The sequence below is a fragment of the Erythrolamprus reginae genome, chromosome 9, assembly GCF_031021105.1.
Source record: "Erythrolamprus reginae isolate rEryReg1 chromosome 9, rEryReg1.hap1, whole genome shotgun sequence".
In the NCBI taxonomy this organism is placed as follows: domain Eukaryota; kingdom Metazoa; phylum Chordata; class Lepidosauria; order Squamata; family Dipsadidae; genus Erythrolamprus; species Erythrolamprus reginae.
In genome coordinates, this window is record NC_091958.1 from 8,564,778 (window position 1) to 8,584,451 (window position 19,674).

Here is a 19,674-nt window from a genome sequence, read left to right on the forward strand (position 1 = left end):
TCACTACCCCTAAATCCTTTTCTTCTGAAGTTTTTGCTAACACAGAACTGCCAATACAATACTCAGATTGAGGATTCCTTTTCCCCAAGTGCATTATTTTACCTTTGGAAACATTAAACTGCAGTTTCCATTGCTTTGACCATTTATCTAGTAAAGCTAAATCATTTACCATATTACAGACGCCTCCAGGAATATCAACCCTCTTGCACACTTTAGAGTCATCGGCAATCATGATTGAGAAAAGTTGACTTAAACTTGGGCTAGGAGGATTTGTGGGATCCATTTTACATTTTATATCTATCCATTCAAGTCGTATTCTCGACTTGAGCCTTTAGATCTACCTCCCACAGTGAGTTATAAAACAGTGGCTGGCGGAGGCTAGAGAGCTAAATCCAGAATTCGGGGGGAAATGGCTCTTCTCAGCTTAGCCTTAGTATTTGCTCCCAATGCCAGTAAAAAAATTGCAGGGGTTTTTTTCACTTTAAAGGTTTTTTTCCTCATTCTTTCTGTAAAGATTGTTCATCTTGTTTAACAGTTAAGGCTGCCTGTCAGAAGCCTGTGTCTATTTAACCTGAGTCGCCAAGGATTTATTTGTAAATTTCTATCTGTCTTCTGAACTCCACGCTTTAAAATGATATTAATTTCCCTGGGGGCTTCCTTGCAGGTGATAAACCGGCTGGGGAACACATCATTATCAGCTGTTTATTAAAGTTTTCAGCCACGTGCAAAATACACAAGCTAGGACAAGGTTACCACAGTGTATGTAATACTTCAATCCATCCTCTCTCTTTCTCTTTCTCTCCTTCATTCTCTCAATTCCTTCTCTGTCTCCTTTTCTTTCTCTCTCTCCTCTCTCCTTCTCCCTTCCTTTCTTCCTCTGCTTCAATCCCTTCCCCATCTCCTTCTCCCTGTGTCTCTCTCTCTCCTTCAATCTTCTCCTCTCTATCTTCTTCTCTCTGTTCTCCTTCCCTCCCTTTCTCTCTCTTTCAATCCCCTCTCCCTCCCTTTCTCTCTCTCCCACTCTCCCTCAATTCGTTCTCCATCTCCTTCTCTCTTTTGTCCTTCTCCCTTCCTTTCTCTCATTCTCTCTGCTTCAATCCCCTCCTCATCTCTGTCTCTCTCTCTCCTTCAATTTCCTCTGCATCTTCTTCTCTGTTCTCCCTCCCTCCTTTTCTCTCTTTCACTCCCTTCTCCCTCCCCTTCTCTCCCACTCTCTCTCTTTCTCTCTCTCCCTCCCTCAATTTCTTTATTTCCTCCCCTCTCTCTTCTTTCTCTCTCCCTCCCTTTCTCTTTCTCGCTGCTTCAATCCCCTCCTCATCTCCGCCTCTCTCTCTCTCTCTCCTTCAATTTCCTCTCCAACTTCTTCTGTTCTCCCTTCCTCCCTTTCTCTCTTTCACTCCCCTCTCCCTCACCTTCTTTCCCACTCTCCCTCTCTCTTTCTCTCTCTCCCTCCCTCAATTTCTTTTTATTTCCTTCTCTCTCTTCCCTTTCTCCCCCCTCCCTTTCTCCCTGTTTCTCTCTGCTTCCATCCCCTCCCCATCTCCTTCTCTCGCTCTTCTCCTCCTTCTACCTCTCTTTCAATTTCCTCTCCATCATCTTCTCTCTCTGTTCTGCCCCCTTTCTCTCTCTTTCTTTCAATTGTCTCTCCTTCACACACACACCCTTTCTGGAATGGACTATTTATTTAGTTTATCGTGAGAACGTGACAAAAGAGAAGTAAACATATACACATAATCCACATAACTTTATACAAAACGTCTACAGGTTATGGCAGCGGCTTCACAACTGGACAAACTGAATCCTTAAAAAACAAACACACACACAAAACAAGTCTGGAGAAATATACACGAAGCACAACAATTGAGACAAAAACACCCGGAGAGCGTGGGTGGTGGTGGTGGTGGAACCGAGGCCTCCGTGTATCTATGGCTACAATTTGTGGAAGACTCCCTTGCGATGCCTCATTTAAGCCGGGCTGTCTCTCAACACCCCCGATCAAGGGAATTTATGCAAGAGGCATCATCAGCCCCAGCCTTCAGTCTCCCTGCTGATTGCAGTAGAAATTATGGGGAGATTACAGAGAGAGAAAGAGAGAGAGACAGAGACAGAGAGAAAGAGAGAAAGAGAGAGAGAAAGAGAAAGAGGGGGAGAGAAAGAGAGAGAGAAGAGAGAGAGGGAGAGAGAGAAAGAGAGGAGAGAGGGGGAGAGAGGGGGAGAGAGAGGGAGAGAAGGAGAGAGAAAGAGAGAAGGAGAGAGGAGAGAATGGGGGAGAGAGAGAGGAAGGAGAGAAGAGAAAGAGAGAGAAGAGAGAGGAGAGAGAGGGAGGTACAGAGAGAGAAAGAGAGCAGAGAGGGGGAGAGAGAGGGAGAGAAGGAGAGAGAAAGAGAGAGAGAGGGAGAGAGAGAGAAGGAGAGAGGAGAGAGAGGGAGGGAGAGAACGAGAGAAAGAGAGAAGGAGAGAGGAGAGAATGGGGGGAGAGAGACAGGAAGGAGAGAAGAGAAAGCGAGAGAGAGAAAAGAGAGAGGAGAGAGAGGGAGGGACAAAGAGAGAAAGAGAGGAGAGAGGGGGGGAGAGAGATGGAGAGAAGCAGAGAGAAAGAAAGAGAGAAAGAAAGAGAGGGAGGTACAGAGAGAGAAAGAGAGGAGAGAGGGGGAGAGAGAGGGAGAGAAGGAGAGAGAAAGAGAGAGAGAGAGAAGGAGAGAGAGGGAGGGAGAGAACGAGAGAAAAAGAGAAGGAGAGAGGAGAGAATGGGGGGAGAGAGACAGGAAGGAGAGAAGAGAAAGCGAGAGAGAGAGAAGAGAGAGGAGAGAGAGGGAGGGACAGAGAGAGAAAGAGAGGAGAGAGGGGGGAGAGAGAGGGAGAAAAAGAATGAGAGAGAGAAAGAGAAAGAGAGAGAGAAAAAGAGGGGGAGAGGGAGGGAGCGAAAAGGAGAGAGAGAGTAGACAAAAGAAACACCTCTAATCCTTCATTACGTGTTTTAAAATTCTTCTCCATACCCACACCCAAGTTGTCCTGAAGCAAAAATACAGGATCGCATCTTCGGGGTGAGGTGGGATGGCGAGGGATAGTTTGAAGGATTTGGGCAGATGCAAATATTCTGGCCGACAGACAGCTAGGCTGCTAAAGGCTTCTTCTTCTGCGGTAATGAAAAATGACACTTAAGGAAATCTTGAGGACATCACATGTCTCAAACTAAGCAGCAGGGTAGGATACTGGTTGGCAGTTACGGAGTTACAGATCTGGATGTAGGCAGCATGGAAGGCGGCATATCAATGAGATTTCCCCCTTCTCCTCCTTCCAAAGTAACCCATAAACATTTTCAATCCAAAAATACCATTTGCAGTTAGCCCTGGAACAAGGGGGAAAAAAATCTAACTTGCGGATAACAAAACTTGAGGAAAGAAACACAGTTTAAATTAGGAGGTGGCTTAAGAAGGGCTGCGCTTCTATCTGACTTACTGATTTTGTTCAGCGTGGTTTTATATAAAACATATAAAGAACGGTTGCAGGAATTGAGTATGCCTAGTTTAATGAAAAGAAGGACGAAGCCCAGCGACCGGTTAGGTCCCACAGAGTGGGCCTTCTCCGGGTCCCGTCGACTAAGCTATGTCATTTGGCGGGACCCAGGAGAGGAGCCTTCTCTGTGGTGGCCCCAGCCCTCTGGAACCAGCTCCCCCCAGAGATCAGAGTTGCCCCCACCCTCCTTGCCTTTCGCAAGCTCTTTAAAACCCACCTCTGTCATCAGGCATGGGGGAAATGAAATTTCCCTTCCCCCTAGGCTTATAGAATTTACACATGGTATGCTTGTATGTATAAGTGGTTCTTTAAATTGGGTTTTTTTAGATTATTTTTAATATTAGATTTGTTTACATTGGCTTTTTATATTGTTGTTAGCCGCCCCGAGTCTTCGGAGAGAGGCGGCATACAAATCTAATAAATAAATAAATAAATAAATAAATGAATGAATGAATGAATGAATGAATGAATGAATGAATGAATAAATAAATAAATAAATAAATAAATGTGACATGATAGAAGCGTTCCAATATTTGAGGGGCCGCCATAAAGAAGAGGGAGTCAATCTATTCTCCAAAGCAGCAGAAAACAAGACAAGAAATAATGGATGGAAACTAATCAAGGAGAGAACCAACCTAGAACTAAGGAGAAATTTCATGACAGTGAGAACAATTAATCTGTGGAAATTACTTAATGCTCGAACGCTGGACGTTTTTAAGAAGATGTTGGATAACCATTTGTCTGAAATGCTATACGGTTTCCTGTCTGAGCAAAAGGTTGTTGTTGTTGTTGTTATTATTATTATTATTATTATTATTATTATTATTATTATTATTATTATTATTATTTAGATTTGTATGCCGCCCCTCTCCGTAGACTCGGGGCGGCTCACAACACAAAGGTTGGATTAGAAGACCTCCAAGGTCCCTTCAAAACTCTGTCATTCTGTTATATTTATTCTGAATTTGATTTACTTATTGTCGTCCATTTTTCATAGCAATAGCCTTTAGATTTACAGTATATATCGCTTCAAAGTGCTTTACAGCCCTCTCTAAGCAGTTTACAGACAGTAACCATACAATCTGGGTCCTCATTTTACCGACCTTGGAAGGATGGAAGGTTGAGTCAACTTTGAACCTACTGAGATTCGATCTGCCAAACTGCTGGCAGCCGGTGATCAGCAGAAGAAGCTTAAAATTTTATCGTCCCATTGTCTTCCCACCCCAATGTTGATGAATAAAATCCAAAGAAACTGAAAGAAGGGGGATGCAGGGTTTTGACATTGTTGATACAAGATACTGGATTATTTAAAAGGGAAGATAGATGAATTCATGCAAAATAAGGTTTATTCATGGCTACTAGTAGTGTTGGGCGAACCCAACGATGTTTGGGTTCGGGTTCAGCACCTGAATTTTTAAAAAAGTTCAGGTTTGGCACCTGAACCCGAACTTTTGCCAAACTTTCAAGTTCGGCGCTCGGAAAAGTGCCAGGAAGCGCCGCCGCCCAGCTGTCACCTTCCGAAACAGCCGGGGCGCTTCCCGGCGCTCTCCCGAACCCAAACCCAAACTTTTGCCAAACTTCCAGGTTCGGCATTCGGGAGACCGCCGAGAAGCGCCCCGGCTGTTCTGGGAAGCGCCGCCACCCAGCTGTCACCTTCAGAAACAACCGGGGCGCTTCCTGGCGCTCTCCCGAACCCAAACTTTTGCCAAATTTCTGTGTTCGGTGTTTGGGAGACCGCCAGGAAGCTCCCCGGCTGTTTATAAAGGTAACAGCTGGGCGGCGGCGCTTCCTGGCGCTCTCCCGAACCCAAACCCAAACTTTTGCCAAACTTCCAGGTTCGGCATTCAGGAGACCGCCGAGAAGCGCCCCGGCTGTTCTGGGAAGCGCCGCCGCCCAGCTGTCACCTTCCGAAACAGCTGGGGCGCTTCCCGGCGCTCTCCCGAACCCAAACCCAAACTTTTGCCAAACTTCCAGGTTCGGCATTCGGGAGACCGCCAAGAAGCGCCCCGGCTGTTCTGGGAAGCGCCGCCACCCAGCTGTCACCTTCAGAAACAACCGGGGCGCTTCCTGGCGCTCTCCCGAACCCGAACTTTTGCCAAATTTCTGTGTTCGGTGTTTGGGAGACCGCCAGGAAGCTCTCCGGCTGTTTATAAAGGTAACAGCTGGGCGGCGGCGCTTCCTGGCGCTCTCCCGAACCCGAACTTTTGCAAAAATTCGGGTTCGGCATACCGAACTTTGCAGGTTCGGTTCGCCCAACACTAGCTACTAGTCACAATGACTAGTAAACCTTATTTCAACTAGTAACAAGGAAGGAAATCTCTCTGCACATTATACAACAGGAGATCCTTGAAAACAGATGAATGACCATTTTATTTCAGCTCAGGGCCAGATCATAAAACTTAAAGCAACCAAATGCAATTTGAGAGCAGAATAAAATTTCATCAATTAAACACACATCACCTGCTTCTCTGGAGAGTATTCTAATATCCTTGCCTGGTGCTTCTTATTAGAGGTACTGAAACCTAGACTACAATAGTCTACTAAACCGTATCTAACAGGACTTTCCTCTTGTTCATTCATCCGATGGGCATATCTCAGGCCTGAATATTTTAATAAAAGGATGATATCAGAGGCTCTTTAATATCTCCAAATTAATTTGCAATTAATGTGCATTATCTTAAAAGGCAATTAAGGGTTCACACCCCCACAGTCCCTGATCTTAATTAGGGGAAGCTGGCTTGTTTTCCAGCTATTGCCCAGAAATTTTGTTTATTGAATAGGTTGTAAAATATAAAAGGTGAAACTGGGAGGGAAGGAGCCACTGCCTTAAAGGAACACAAAGCTATCATGTTTTTCGGAGTATAAGACGCACCCTTCTCCTCCCTAAAAGAGGCTGATAATTTGGGTGTGTCTTATACTCAGAATGTAGCTTTTGTTTCAGCCCTAACTAGGTGCTAACGATCTTCCCAGCTTTTACCTTGCAGGCTCTTTCATTGTTTCTCTCTGTAAAGAATATTTTCCAAACCCTAAGTCTTTGCAGGGTTTTTTCCATTGCTCTAACTTGCTCCAAATAAGTTCCTTTCCAGCCCTAACCAGATGCTAATAATGTTTGCAGCTCTTAACTGGCTTGCGAGCTCTTTCATTGTTTCTCTCTGTGAAAAATGTTTTCCAAGCCCTAAGTCTTTGCAGGGTTTTTTCCATTGCTCTAACTTGCTCCAAATAACTTTCTTTCCAGCCCTAACCAGGTGCTAACAATGTTCCCAGCTCTTACTGGCTTGCAAGTTCTTTCATTGTTACTCTCTGTGAAGAATGTTTTCCAAATCCTGTCTTTTTATAGGGTTTTTTTTCCATTGCTCTACTTGCTTTGAATCTTTCTTTCCAGATGCTAATGGTGTTCCCAGCTCTTACTGGCTTGCAAGCTCTTTCATTGTTACTCTCTCTGAATAAAAAATTTTTTTAAGCCCTAACCGGGGGATAAAATAATATGCTAAAGCTGACCAGACTAAGGATGCTATCTATCTATCTATCTATCTATCTATCTATCTATCTATCTATCTATCTATCTATCTATCTATCTATCTATCTATCTTTGTCTGTCCATCCATCCATCCATCCATCCATCCATCCATCCATCCATCCATCCATCCATCCATCTATCTATCTATCTATCTATCTATCTATCTATCTATCTATCTATTGGATTTGTATGCCGCCCCTCTCCGGAGACTCAGGGCGGCTAACAGCAACAATAAAACAGTGTACAATAGTAATCTAATACTAAAAACAATTAAAAACCCATTAATATAAAACCAAACATACATACATACAACATACCATGCATAGAATTGTAAAGGCCTAGGGGGAAAGAGGATCTCAATTCCCCCATGCCTGACGGCAGAAGTGGGTTTTAAGGAGCTTACGAAAGGCAATTCTAATTTCTGGGGGGAGTTGGTTCCAAAGGGCCGGGGCTGCCACAGAGAAGGCTCTTCCCCTGGGTCCCGCCAAGCAACATTGTTTAGTTGACGAGACCCGGAGAAGATCCACCCTGTGGGACCTAACTGGTTGCTGGGATTCATGCAGCAGAAGGCGGTCCCTGAGATAATCTGGTCCGGTGCCATGAAGGGCTTTATAGGTCATAACCAACACTTTGAATTGTGACCGGAAGCTGATCGGCAACCAATGCAGGCTGCGGAGTGTTGGTGTAACATGTATCCTATATGAATACTTGGTAAGCAGATTCTTTTCTCTATTTTCCTCCCAAAAAACTAAGGTGCGTCTTATACTCCAGTGCTTCTTATACTCCGAAAAATACAGTATGTTGCTCCCGTCAACCAGAGCAACTCCCATGCCCCCAGCATCATCCGTTCCTCATTAACACCTAAGCAATGATTTGATGTCTTAACAGCAGCTTTTAAAGCAGCTTGTAAAAAGGAAAAAAGGTTTATCTCTTAACAGCAATTAAATGACATGCGGAGGAGGAAAAAGTTCCCTGAATAGACAGGTAAACTGCTCTTTCGGAGAGAGCCAACTCCTTCTGTCTTCGGGGACAGGCCCGTGTAAGAAAGTCACATCCAGAGAAAAGAGCATATTTGATCATGGCAGAAATAATGATTTCAAAGGGGGAAAAAAATATTATGGCTTAAGCGTGTGCATGCGTGGGCACAGGAGAGAAAGGGTAAGGCACGATGACAGAAGCGAAGGCTAATATTTTATTCCCGGATGGACGCCAGTCCATAAAAGTTTATTGGGCAATAAATTTCCTCTTCTTTAAAGTTGCCATTTGTTGCTCTGGTTCGAAAGGCATTTCGAAACCTATTTATCAGGGCATAAAAGCTCCACGGATTTGATTACCATCCATCAAATTTATCCAATCTTACACTTCATTCCCCTCCACCTGTCAAGGCTCCAGGTAGTATCCGAACTAAATCAGAGTCCAAGTCAAATAATTCTCAAAGTTCCAATTTATTTCCGGAGCCATCCTGGCACCCACAGTGGGAAACTTCAATCTGAGTTGAAAGTTCACATCCCTTGTCCCCCGCCCACAAACCTGTTACGTTGCCCACTCAGATTGTGCTAGTGGGGAAGGTCCTTCCTCCGCTTCCACCCAGGTGGATGGGCATAGGATAGCCTTGAACCACTCGAAAGAATGCATCTGTTCCCTCATGAAAATCACCCCTCCCAAGTTCCCACAAACAACAGGCCTTCTCTAGATAGTGTGGCAAGCCGTTAATTTATCACCAGCTTGACACCCCTCCTTTCAACCTGGTTGTGTGGGCATCTCTTAACATACGGTGAAGTTATCTGTGGTTATGGAAAAAAGAAGCGCAGACAACCCTCCAAATTTTTACGGGAACGTCTTCTGCCTCACACATCCCAGCCACTGGTTAGGTTGCACAGAGTCGGTGTAATCCAGGCCCCGTCGGCCAAACAAGAATGCAGAATGCAGCTGCGAGAGCAATCATGGGCTTCCCCAGGTATGCCTATGTTACACCAACACTCTGCAGTCTGCATTGGCTGCCGATCAATTTCCGGTCACAATTCAAAGATGCCCTTCATGGCATCGGACCAGAATATCTCCGGGACCGCCTTCTGCCGCATGAATCCCAGCGACCGATTAGGTCCCACAGAGTTGGCCTTCTCTGGGTCCGGTCGACTAAACAATGTCGTCTGGTGGGTCCCAGGGGAAGAGCCTTCTCTGTGGCGGCCCCGACTCTCTGGAACCAGCTCCCCCTGGAGATTAGAACTGCCCCCACCCTCCTTGCCTTCCGTAAACTCCTTTAAAACTCACCTCTACTGTCAGGCATGGGGGAATTGAGGCATTCCCCCCTCGCCCGGGCCTATACAATTTATGTATGGTATGTCTGTGTGTATGTCTGGTTTAATAATGGGTTTTTACAATGTTTTTTAAATTTATTTGATTTGTTGTGAATTGTTCTATTCTATGTTGTGAGCCACCCCGAGTCTACGGAGAGGGGTGGCATACAAATCTAATAAATAAATAAATAAATAATGCCGATTATTATTATTATTATTATTTGGATTTGTATGCCGCCCCTCTCCGAAGACTCGGGGCGGCTCACAACAAGTGGAACAAATCATAAATAATCTGACTAAATTTAAAATATTTGAAGATTTAAAAAAACCCATATACTAACAGACACGCACACAAGCATACCATGTATAAATTAAACATGCCCAGGGGGAGATGTTTCAGTTCCCCCATGCCTGACGGCAAAGGTGGGTTTTAAGGAGTTTACGGAAGGCAGGAAGAGTAGGGGCAGTTCTAATCTCCAGGGGAGCTGGTTCCATGTATAAATTAAACATGCCCAGGGGGAGATGTTTCAGTTCCCCCATGCCTGACGGCAAAGGTGGGTTTTAAGGAGTTTACGGAAGGCAGGAAGAGTAGGGGCAGTTCTAATCTCCAGGGGAGCTGGTTCCAGAGCCGCCACAGAGAAGGCTCTTCCCCTGGGGCCCGCCAACCGACATTGTTTAGTTGACGGGACCCGGAGAAGGCCCACTCTGTGGGACCTAATCGGTCGCTGGGATTCGTGCGGCAGGAGGCGGTCTCGGAGATATTCTGGTCCAATGCCATGAAGGGCTTTAAAGGTCATAACCAACACTTTGAATTGTGACCGGAAACTGATCGGCAGCCAATGCCAATTGGCGGGTCCACGGGGGAGAGCCTTCTCTGTTGTGGCCCCGGCCCTCTAGAACCAACTCCCTCCTGGAGATCCGCACCACCCCCACTCTTCTCACATGCGTGGAAGCAAAAAAAAATGGGCAAAATCTCATGCGGGAGATCATCCTCACGTGAGATTTCACCTCCGGCGCATGCAGAAACCAAATTTTGCTTGGGTGCGCGTACACCTGCACCGAGGGCGCGGAAATGCATGTGCATCTCCATTTCCGCTAACGGATCGCCAATCCCACCCGTAGCGGGTGCAACCCCCTACTGATCTGCTGAGAAAAACTCCGCATTGTCGACAGGAAGAGCAGTCGGTCAGTAAACACTCAGCTCCATTCAGTTTCCCATACTCCACGCTGCAAGGGATTATGGGGTCATTAAGAGGATGAATAACGGAGAATATTTGTAGCTCAGGATTGAAACGAGGAGTGCTTGTTGATCTCTGAGCTTGGTTGGTTTTTGCAGACGTTTCATTATTATTATTTTTATTTTATTTTATTTTATTTATTTTATTTATTTAATTTATTTATTTATTTTATTTTATATATTTTTTTGTTTGTTTATTCATTCATTCATTCATTCATTCATTCATTCATTTATTTGATTTGATTTGATTTGTATGCCGCCCCTCTCCGTAGACTCGGGGCGGCTCACAGCAGTGATAGAAACAATGTACAATACAAATCTAATAATATGAAGTTAAAAACCCATAATTTAAAAAACATGCACACAACACACCATACATAAATTATACAGGGCTGGGGAAGATATTTCAATTCCCCCATGCCTGACGGCAGAGGTGGGTTTTGAGAAGTTTACGAAAGGCAAGGAGGGTGGGGGCAATTCTGATCTCTGGGGTGAGTTGGTTCCAGAGGGCCGGGGCCGCCACAGAGAAGGCTCTTCCCCTGGGTCCCGCCAAATGACATTGTTTAGTCGACGGGACCCAGAGAAGGCCCACTCTGTGGGACATAACTGGTCGCTGGGATTTGTGCGGCAGAAGGCGGTCCCGGAGATATTCTGGTCCGATGCCATGAAGGGCTTTATAGGTCATAACCAACACTTTGAATTGTGACCGGAAACTGATCGGCAACCAATGCAGACTGCGGAGTGTTGGTGAAACATGGGCATTTAGGGAAGCCCATGATTGCTCTCGCAGCTGCATTCTGCACGATCTGAAGTTTCTGAACACTTTTCAAAGGTAGCCCCATGTAGAGAGTGTTACAGTAGTCGAGCCTCGAGGTGATGAGGGCATGAGTGACTGTGAGCAGTGACTCCCGGTCCAGATAGGGCCGCAACTGGTGCACCAGGCGAACCTAACTAGACAACGTCACCAGGGCTAATCCTGATTATCTTACCTAGTTTAGGTAATGAAACCCCTGCAAGAAAGCAACCAAGCTCAGGGAGCACCCTGAGATTTGATTTGATAGCGGTACATTGGTACACTATGAGTTTTAATAGCAAATAAAAACCTAGTTCCCACCAAGCAAAAATACTCTTGGCTATCTGCAGAAAAGGCACACTATTTTTAGCAGTACACAAGCCAAGTAAAATGAAAAGATTTGATTTAACGAGCACGCCCGTATAAAAAAGATTTTAAAGATGGATTTAAATTAGGAATGCGAATGTCTGTCATCCCATTTTACTGCCGCGGGTAAATTCATAGTTCTTTATATCCGGTTTAAGTGGGAAAAGGTTGGTATTTTTCATCTAGAACAAATAATGAAAACGGTGTTTGGGGGTAGGATTATTTATGGAGAGAGGCAAGCATAAATTGATTGTATGGTATTAAGGTTTAAAGAATTTCAAGGGGGGAAATTCGCAAGAGGCACCTGGAAGCAGATTTAAATTTAGCGTGGGAAGGTAAATTAACGATCAGACAGAAAGTATAGCATCGTAAAGCTTTTTTAAAAAAAGAACTTCATCTTAAAGGTTTGGTTAGCGTCTTGTTTAAAGGCCATTTGTAAAGCTGTAACTGAGGGGCTCACACCTTACTTATCGCCTCTGACTTCCATGCTGAAATAGTAGCACAGGTGTAGCGGTCAGACATATACCAAGCCTAAACTTGTGAGAAGCTGAAGGAGTAAAATTATACAGCGTTCCCTCGGTTTTCGTGGGTTCGAACTTCGTGGAAAGTCTATACCACGGTTTTTCAAAAATATTAATTAAAAAATACTTTGCGGGTTTTTTCCCTATACCATGGTTTTTCCCACCCGATGACGTCATATGCCATTGCCAAACTTTCATCTGCCTTTAATAAATATTTTTTTAATAAACTTTAATAAATAAACATGGTGAGTAATAATCTGAATGGTTGCTAAGGGAATGGAAAATTGCAATTTAGGGGTTTAAAGTGTTAAAGGAAGGCTTGTGATACTGTTCATAGCCAAAAATAGTATTTACTTCCGCATATCTACTTCGGGGAAATTCGACTTTCGCAGGCGGTCTCGGAATGCATCCCCCGCAAAAAGCGACGGAACACTGTAATCTAAAAATCACAAAACTGACCAATTCCTACTGGGGTTGAAGGGGAACCATGCACATTACAGATGCCTTGTCTTAAACGTATTCTGAACTATGGCTTCTGAGTGTAGTAGAAAATTCCATTTTTAATTGCAACTAACACGGCAACTACTGTAGTCTAAAAGATGAATGCAGTTATAAAAAGGAAACACATGATCTCAGAGACCTTCTAGCTCTTAGCAATTAGGGGGTTCAGCAATTAGCAGGTTCGGAGCCCAGACATGTGATTTAAAATGTACTGCCTTCTGTTGCATTTGCAACATCTTAAGGTAGAGTTTGGACCACTTATCCATTTCAAGTCCTGCTTGAAAAATAGTAGGAGCACAATAGTGGGAGCATAAACGACACAGGGGGTTGGCCCAAGGAACATCTAAGATGGTGACAGCTGTATGCCAATTTGCCATGGGACAAGTTGACACAAGACAAGAGCTACATTAATATTGAAGATGGGGTGAATCAGATGGGGTGCAAAAGGAAGGAAAAAATAACACGTGACTGACAACAGTTAAAAGTCTATATTTTTAACTGTTTTAAATAATAAAATAAAATTATCAAATTGTCCTAGGGCAGTGATGGCGAACCTTTTTTATCCTCGGGTGCCGAAAGAGCAGAGTCCCCATAACCCAATGCATGGGGGCTGTGGAAACAGCTTCCCCAGCCCCTCGGAGGCCCTCTGGAGGCCGGAAACTGACTGTTTTCCAACTTCTGATGGACCCACTAGGCTCGTGTTTCACCCTCACCAGGCTCTAAAGGCTTCCCTGGAGCCGGGAGAGGGTAAAAACACCCTCCCATCCCATGCAGAGTCTCTCTGAAAGCCAAAAATGCCCTCCCAGAGCCTCTGTGGGAGCCAAAAATCAGCTGGCCGGCACATACATGAATGTTGGAGCTGAGCTAGGGCAACGGTTCGTGTGCCAGCAGATAGGGCTCTGCGTGCCACCTGTGGCATGTGAGCCATATGTTCGCCATCACAGGCGTAGGGCATGTTGTTCCACTGTTGGCCAGGGTCACTTGGCAAGTTATTTCTAATGACTAGGGGAAGGAGGACGGAAAATGATGAAGTTGAGCTTCATTGGTATGGATCTGGGTGTTTGATGAATTTCCCTTTATAGGTGGGCTCCAATTAGAGCTTATGATGGAGAACAAAAAGTACAGTCTCATAGAAATTGGAAAACAACCTTCTGTAAAAAAAAAGAAAGAAGAGAGCCATCCGCAAATGAAACATCCTTTGAAAGGACCCCGATTGTTGGTGGCAATATGCTGATTCTGTAGACTGCTTAAAGAGGCCTGGGAAATACTGTAAAGGGGTCTTGGTGGATAATCAACTAAACATGAGCCAACAATGTGCATCAGCAGCCAAAAAAGCCAATACAATCCTAAACTGCATCAATAGGGGAATACACTCCAAAACCAGGGAAGTCTTAATACCACTCTACTACGCCCTGGTCAGACCACACCTGGAGTACTGTGTTCAGTTCTGGTCACCACACTTCAAAAAAGACATTGAAACTCTGGAGTAGGTGCAGAAAAGAGCAACCAAAATGATCAGGGGTCTAGAAACCAAGACTTACGAAGAGAGACTGAGGGAACTGGGCATGGATAGCCTAGAGAAAAGGAGGGCCAGAGCAGACATGATAGCAGTCTACAAGTATACGAGGGGTTGCCACAGAGAGGAGGGGATCACTTTATTCTCCAGGGCACCAGAGGGCCGGACGAAGAACAACGGCTGGAAGCTGACCAAGGAGAGATTCAACCTGGAAATAAGGAAGAACTTCCTTATTTTTTTCTAGGTCAGAACGATGAACCAGTGGAACAACCTACCAGCGGACGTTGTGAACTCCAATACTCTGGACCAGTGATTTTCAACCTTTTTTGAGCCACGGCACATTTTTTACATTTACAAAATCCTGGGGCACACCACCAACCAAAAGGACACTCTAAGACAGTACATATTATACATATTATCCCCCCTTGTGTGTGTGTTTGTATATACACACTCTTGAACCATTTCCAAAAACAGATGAGGGCTGGGGTTTTTTCCTCTCTTATTCTTTGGGTGCTTTTTATCATATGCTTTAAATCAAGAGTCACTTCTCTCTCTTTTGTTTCTCTCTCTTTCCTCTCATTCTCTGCCTCAATCATTTTCTCATTTTTTTTCTCCCCTTTTTTCTCTCATTTCTCTTTCTTTCTACCTTCCTCTCCTTCTCTCTCTCTTTCTTGCTTTCTTTCTCCCACTCACTCTCTTTCTCTCTCACTCGCTTTCTCTCTCTCTCTTTCTCTCTCTCTTGCTTTCTCTCTCTCTCACACACACTCCCTCTCGCTTTCTCTCTCTCTCTCTTGCTTTCTTTCTCTCTCGCTTTCTTTCTCTTTCTCTCTCTCTCTTGCTTTCTTTCTCTCTCGCTTTCTTTCTCTTTCTCTCTCTCTCTTGCTTTCTTTCTCTCTTGCTTTCTTTCTCTTTCTCTCTCTTGCTTTCTCTCTCTCTCACACACACTCCCTCTCGCTTTCTCTCTCTCTCTCTTGCTTTCTTTCTCTCTCGCTTTCTTTCGCTTTCTCTCTCTCTCTTGCTTTCTTTCTCTCTCGCTTTCTTTCTCTTTCTCTTTCTCTCTCTTGCTTTCTTTCTCTCTCTCTCTCTTGCTTTCTTTCTCGCTCTTTCTCTCTCTTTTGCTTTCTTTTTCTCTCTCTCTTGCTTTCTTTCTCTTTCTCTTTCTTTCTCTTTCTCTCTCTCTTTTGCTTTCTTTCTTTCTCTCTCGCTTTCTTTCTCTTTCTCTCTCTCTCTTGCTTTCTTTCTCTCTCTCTCTTGCTTTCTTTCTCGCTCTTTCTCTCTCTTTTGCTTTCTTTTTCTCTCTCTCTTGCTTTCTTTCTCTCTTGCTTTCTTTCTCTTTCTCTCTCTTTCTCTCTCCCCTCTCGTGGCACACCTGACCATGGGCTGCGGCACACTAGTGTGCTGCGGCACACTGGTTGAAAAACACTGCTCTGGACATTTTGAAGAGGAAATTGGACTACCATTTGGCTGGGATGCTATAGGGTTCCTGCTTAGGCAGGGGGTTGGACTTGATGACCCGCATGGTCCCTTCCAACTCTAACAATAAGTAAGTAAGTAAGTAAGTAAGTAAGTAAGTAAGTAAACAAACAAACAAACAAACAAACAAACAAATAAGCATTATATAAGTCTAAGTGCTACTGCTATTGCTTTCAAATTGCTAAGAGGGTGGGAACTGGGAACAGGGCAGGAACTCACCCTGTTACACAGCCATCAGGTCTTGAACCTGAGCTGTCAGCTTTCCAGCTGACAAGCTCAGCTTCTTCAGCTCCGAGCCATCATAGCTCTGGACCATATATAAAATTTTCTCTGACTATTAATATTCAACCCTTGGTGGTAAAACGTGGAAACGCTCCAGTTCTCTCGAGGCATTTCAGGAAACACGCGCCGGCTCGGCATCTCAATTTGTGCACGTGGCATAAAAAAGCATTCGCAGACGTAACTAAAACAGGTTTAAGGGAATGATTTACTAACCCCACGCGTATCTTCAGCATGCCGTTAAATAACTCGGGGGAGTTGGAGATGATCCAGCCGATATGAATGACAAGTTCCTGTTGAAGAACAGCTTCCCTCTCGTCCTGCAAACTGCACTTGTGGTAGATGATGTCTTTAATTGTGCTCGGAGACAAGGGATTAGATATAATTTCTTCCTCTTGGCCAAACGCCCCAAGTGTCACCTAAAGGAATATATTAGCGGTAATTAGAGGTATAACCTGAAGCAGGGAAGCAGCGAGGGAGTCCTTAATTCATTATGTCTCCTTGACTTAAATTTCCTGCTATCCAACGACGTTGGATAAAAGGGGCGTAAATAGAAAGGGGAGTTAAATTCATCGCGGATGGGGAAAATGAGAGATTTGTACATCTCTATTATTTTCTATTAAAGCAGAATTCTTTTTTTAATGAGCTTGTTCCGGGGCTGGGTTCTATTTCATTTCCCTAACGGTTTGCATTGCGAGAGATGTACAGTGATACCTCGTCTTACAAACGCCTCGTCATACAAACTTTTCGAGATACAAACCCGGGGTTTAAGATTTTTTTGCCTCTTCTTACAAACTATTTTCACCTTACAAACCCACCGCCGCCACTAGGATGCCCCGCCTCCAGACCTCCGTTGCCTGCAAAGCGCTCGTTTTTGTGATGCTGGGATTCCCCTGCAGCATCGCAAAAACACAGAAGTCCGGAGGTGGGGTTTCCCATGGAGGGGAGCCTCAGGGGAATCCCACCAGCGCAAAAACGGGCACTTTGGCTGGCAAAAGGGGTGAGTTTTGGGCTTGCACGCATTAATTGTTTTTCCATTGATTCCTATGGGAAACATTGTTTCGTTTTACAAGATTTTCACCTTAAGAACCTCATCCTGGAACCAATTAAGTTTGTAAGACAAGGTATCACTGTACTTTGCCAGCCACAGCACCCAGAAAACTAGTTCAGGGACATGGATGGCCGGCCATCACTGCTAGTCCGTCACCGGTGTGGGTGAACTGGTCCAAACTGGCACCAACCCACCACTGACTTGCTCCCTAAGGGCACAATAATGACTTGGGATTGTGTATGTTCAGAGAAAAGGTGCGAGGGTTGCCCAGAAAGTAATGCACCACATTTTTTCCCCTCAGCCTACAGTAATAGTATGAATGCGAAACTTTAGATATACATTATTTGAATCGTCAGGAGTGCGTGTGCAAAATTTGCGTTTCTTCAGACAGATAGCGTAGCTGCAGCGGTGTTTCAAAATGGTGTCTGTAAGTGATGTACATTAGAAGCAGTGTGTCCCCATTGAATTTCTCATTGCGGAGAAAGAAACTGTTGGGAACATTCACAAACGTTTGTGTACAGTTTATGGAGAATCTGCAGTCGACAGAAGTACGGTTAGTCACTGGGCACAGAGGGTGGGGCCATTAGAAGACAGTTCGGCCAGAACGGTTTGGTTCGTGACCAGTACAAGAGTGATACCAGTACAAGAGTGATTATCTCAGGGACCGCCTTCTGCTGCACGAATCCCAGCAACCAGTTAGGTCCCACAGAGTGGGCCTTCTCCGGGTCCTGTCAACTAAACAATGTCATTTGGCAGGACCCAGGGGAAGAGCCTTCTCTGTGGCGGCCCCGGCCCTCTGGAACCAACTCCCCCCAGAGATGAGAATTGCCTCCTTGCCTTTTGTAAGCTTCTTAAAACCCACCTCTGCCACCAGGCATGGGGGAACTGAGATATTCTTTCCCCCTAGGCCTTTACAATTTTATGCATGGTGTGTTCATATGTATGTTTGATTTTATAATAAGGGTTTCTTAGTTGTTTTAATATTGGATTGCTACATGCTGTTTTTATTATTGTTGTTAGCCGCCCCGAGTCTGCGAGAGGGGTGGCATACAAACCCAATAAATTAAATAAATAAATAAATAGATAGATAAATAAATAAATAAATAAATTAAATAAATTAAATAAATGAATGAATGAATAAATAAATAAATAAATAAACAAACAAATAAATAAATAAATATACCAACAGAGCATATACGTCCTTGTGTCTCGCTGGAGAAAGGCCATAGAACAGGATGGAGATTACATGGGAAAATAGGGAGTGTAGAAGAAACATCATTGTTTCTTGTTGTGTAAGTTTCATTGTGTTCAATAAATAATTGTTGAAGGAAAAAAATGTGGTGCATTACTTTCTGGGCGACCCTTGCAGATCTATCCTGTTTATTTCAGGTGATTAAAACTTGCCAGGCATAATAGTATTACAAATTATCCCGGCCCCTTCTCAGAAGGGGGAAATGGGTCTTTCCGCATAGCCACTGGTAGTTTTCCGCAGCTCACAGAGTTGCCAGATTTGAAGTGGTCCTTCTAGGCTGCCAATCCAACAGAGACTAACTTAACCATCAGCTAAGTTCTCAGTTCCTTTCCAACTTAATGAAAAAAATAGAAGCTATTGACTTGTAGGATATCAATTTAGATCACGCTGCGGGATGCAGGAATACCTTCAGGTGCTTCTACATTCAAGTACTTATTGACTGCGCACGTCACGTTGTATTATTTTCTGCCCTAAATTTTAAGGCAACAGTACCAACTACAAGCAAGGAATCCTATGTTCTAGTCCCAACTTTGAGCTAGGAATTGCACGTCCTACTATGTTCTTCGCATGCTGTTGATATCAGTGCGATCATAATGCTACCTGTCCCGCTCAGAAGGATGAAAAAGGCTTCAGGAGGTCCCAAATCTTCCAAGTAATCAGGACCATCCTCACCAGTCTTGTTTTAGATAGAGTTAATTGATTATGGCTATTCGCCATGGCAAGTTTTTCCGTCTCTCAGAGGGAACCGAAACAGCGAAAGAATTTGTTTCCTGAACAAACTGTAACGGGGCAGGCAGCATTACATCCTTATTGTTTTTTGATTCAAATAGATGACATGCTGGATGGACAGGATGCTAACAGCCAAAGCAAAAGGACAACAGGAAATACCAAATCATGCTATGCCAAGAATGGGCTATCAAAAATGATTGCATCTTTGTAATGGAAAAAATCCTCTATAAAACTGCAGTAGTTGGCCAGAATTGGGCATAGAATTTTATTTTTAAAAAATGACATAAAAATCAAATGAAACATGAGTTTCAAAGCGGTAACCTGCCTAAATTTGGTTAGAAGTGTTTAAGGGGTTACAGGGGACAACCTCTGCCCAAAATAAATGCTACCCCACCTACCCCCAATTTGTAGATAAACATACCAGAGTCTGTAGGGTTTAAAAGGATTTGCAAACTATATCATTGGTTTCTACTCCTAACCCCAAAACCTTTAACCTTAGATTATCTACAATTGACCTCTCCCCCTAAGAGGTTTAAGGGGCGTGCATAAGCGCACCATTGTGCCTACCATCCCTGTCCTACTGTTCTATTATCTTTTATCATGACTTTTTATCGTTACTTTTCTAA

General features: G+C 44.2%; 1 protein-coding gene across 4 annotated transcripts in view; it reads right to left on the minus strand.

The window, feature by feature from the left end:
- The window catches only part of PHKB (phosphorylase kinase regulatory subunit beta), a 160,426-nt gene that overhangs the window by 18,388 nt on the left and 122,364 nt on the right, over positions 1-19,674 (minus strand). For all 4 annotated transcript variants that reach the window (XM_070760256.1, XM_070760255.1, XM_070760258.1 and 1 more), the window contains one exon: positions 16,233-16,435. In XM_070760256.1, the coding sequence (XP_070616357.1) occupies positions 16,233-16,435 (203 nt within the window). The remainder of the gene's footprint in view (positions 1-16,232; positions 16,436-19,674) is intronic.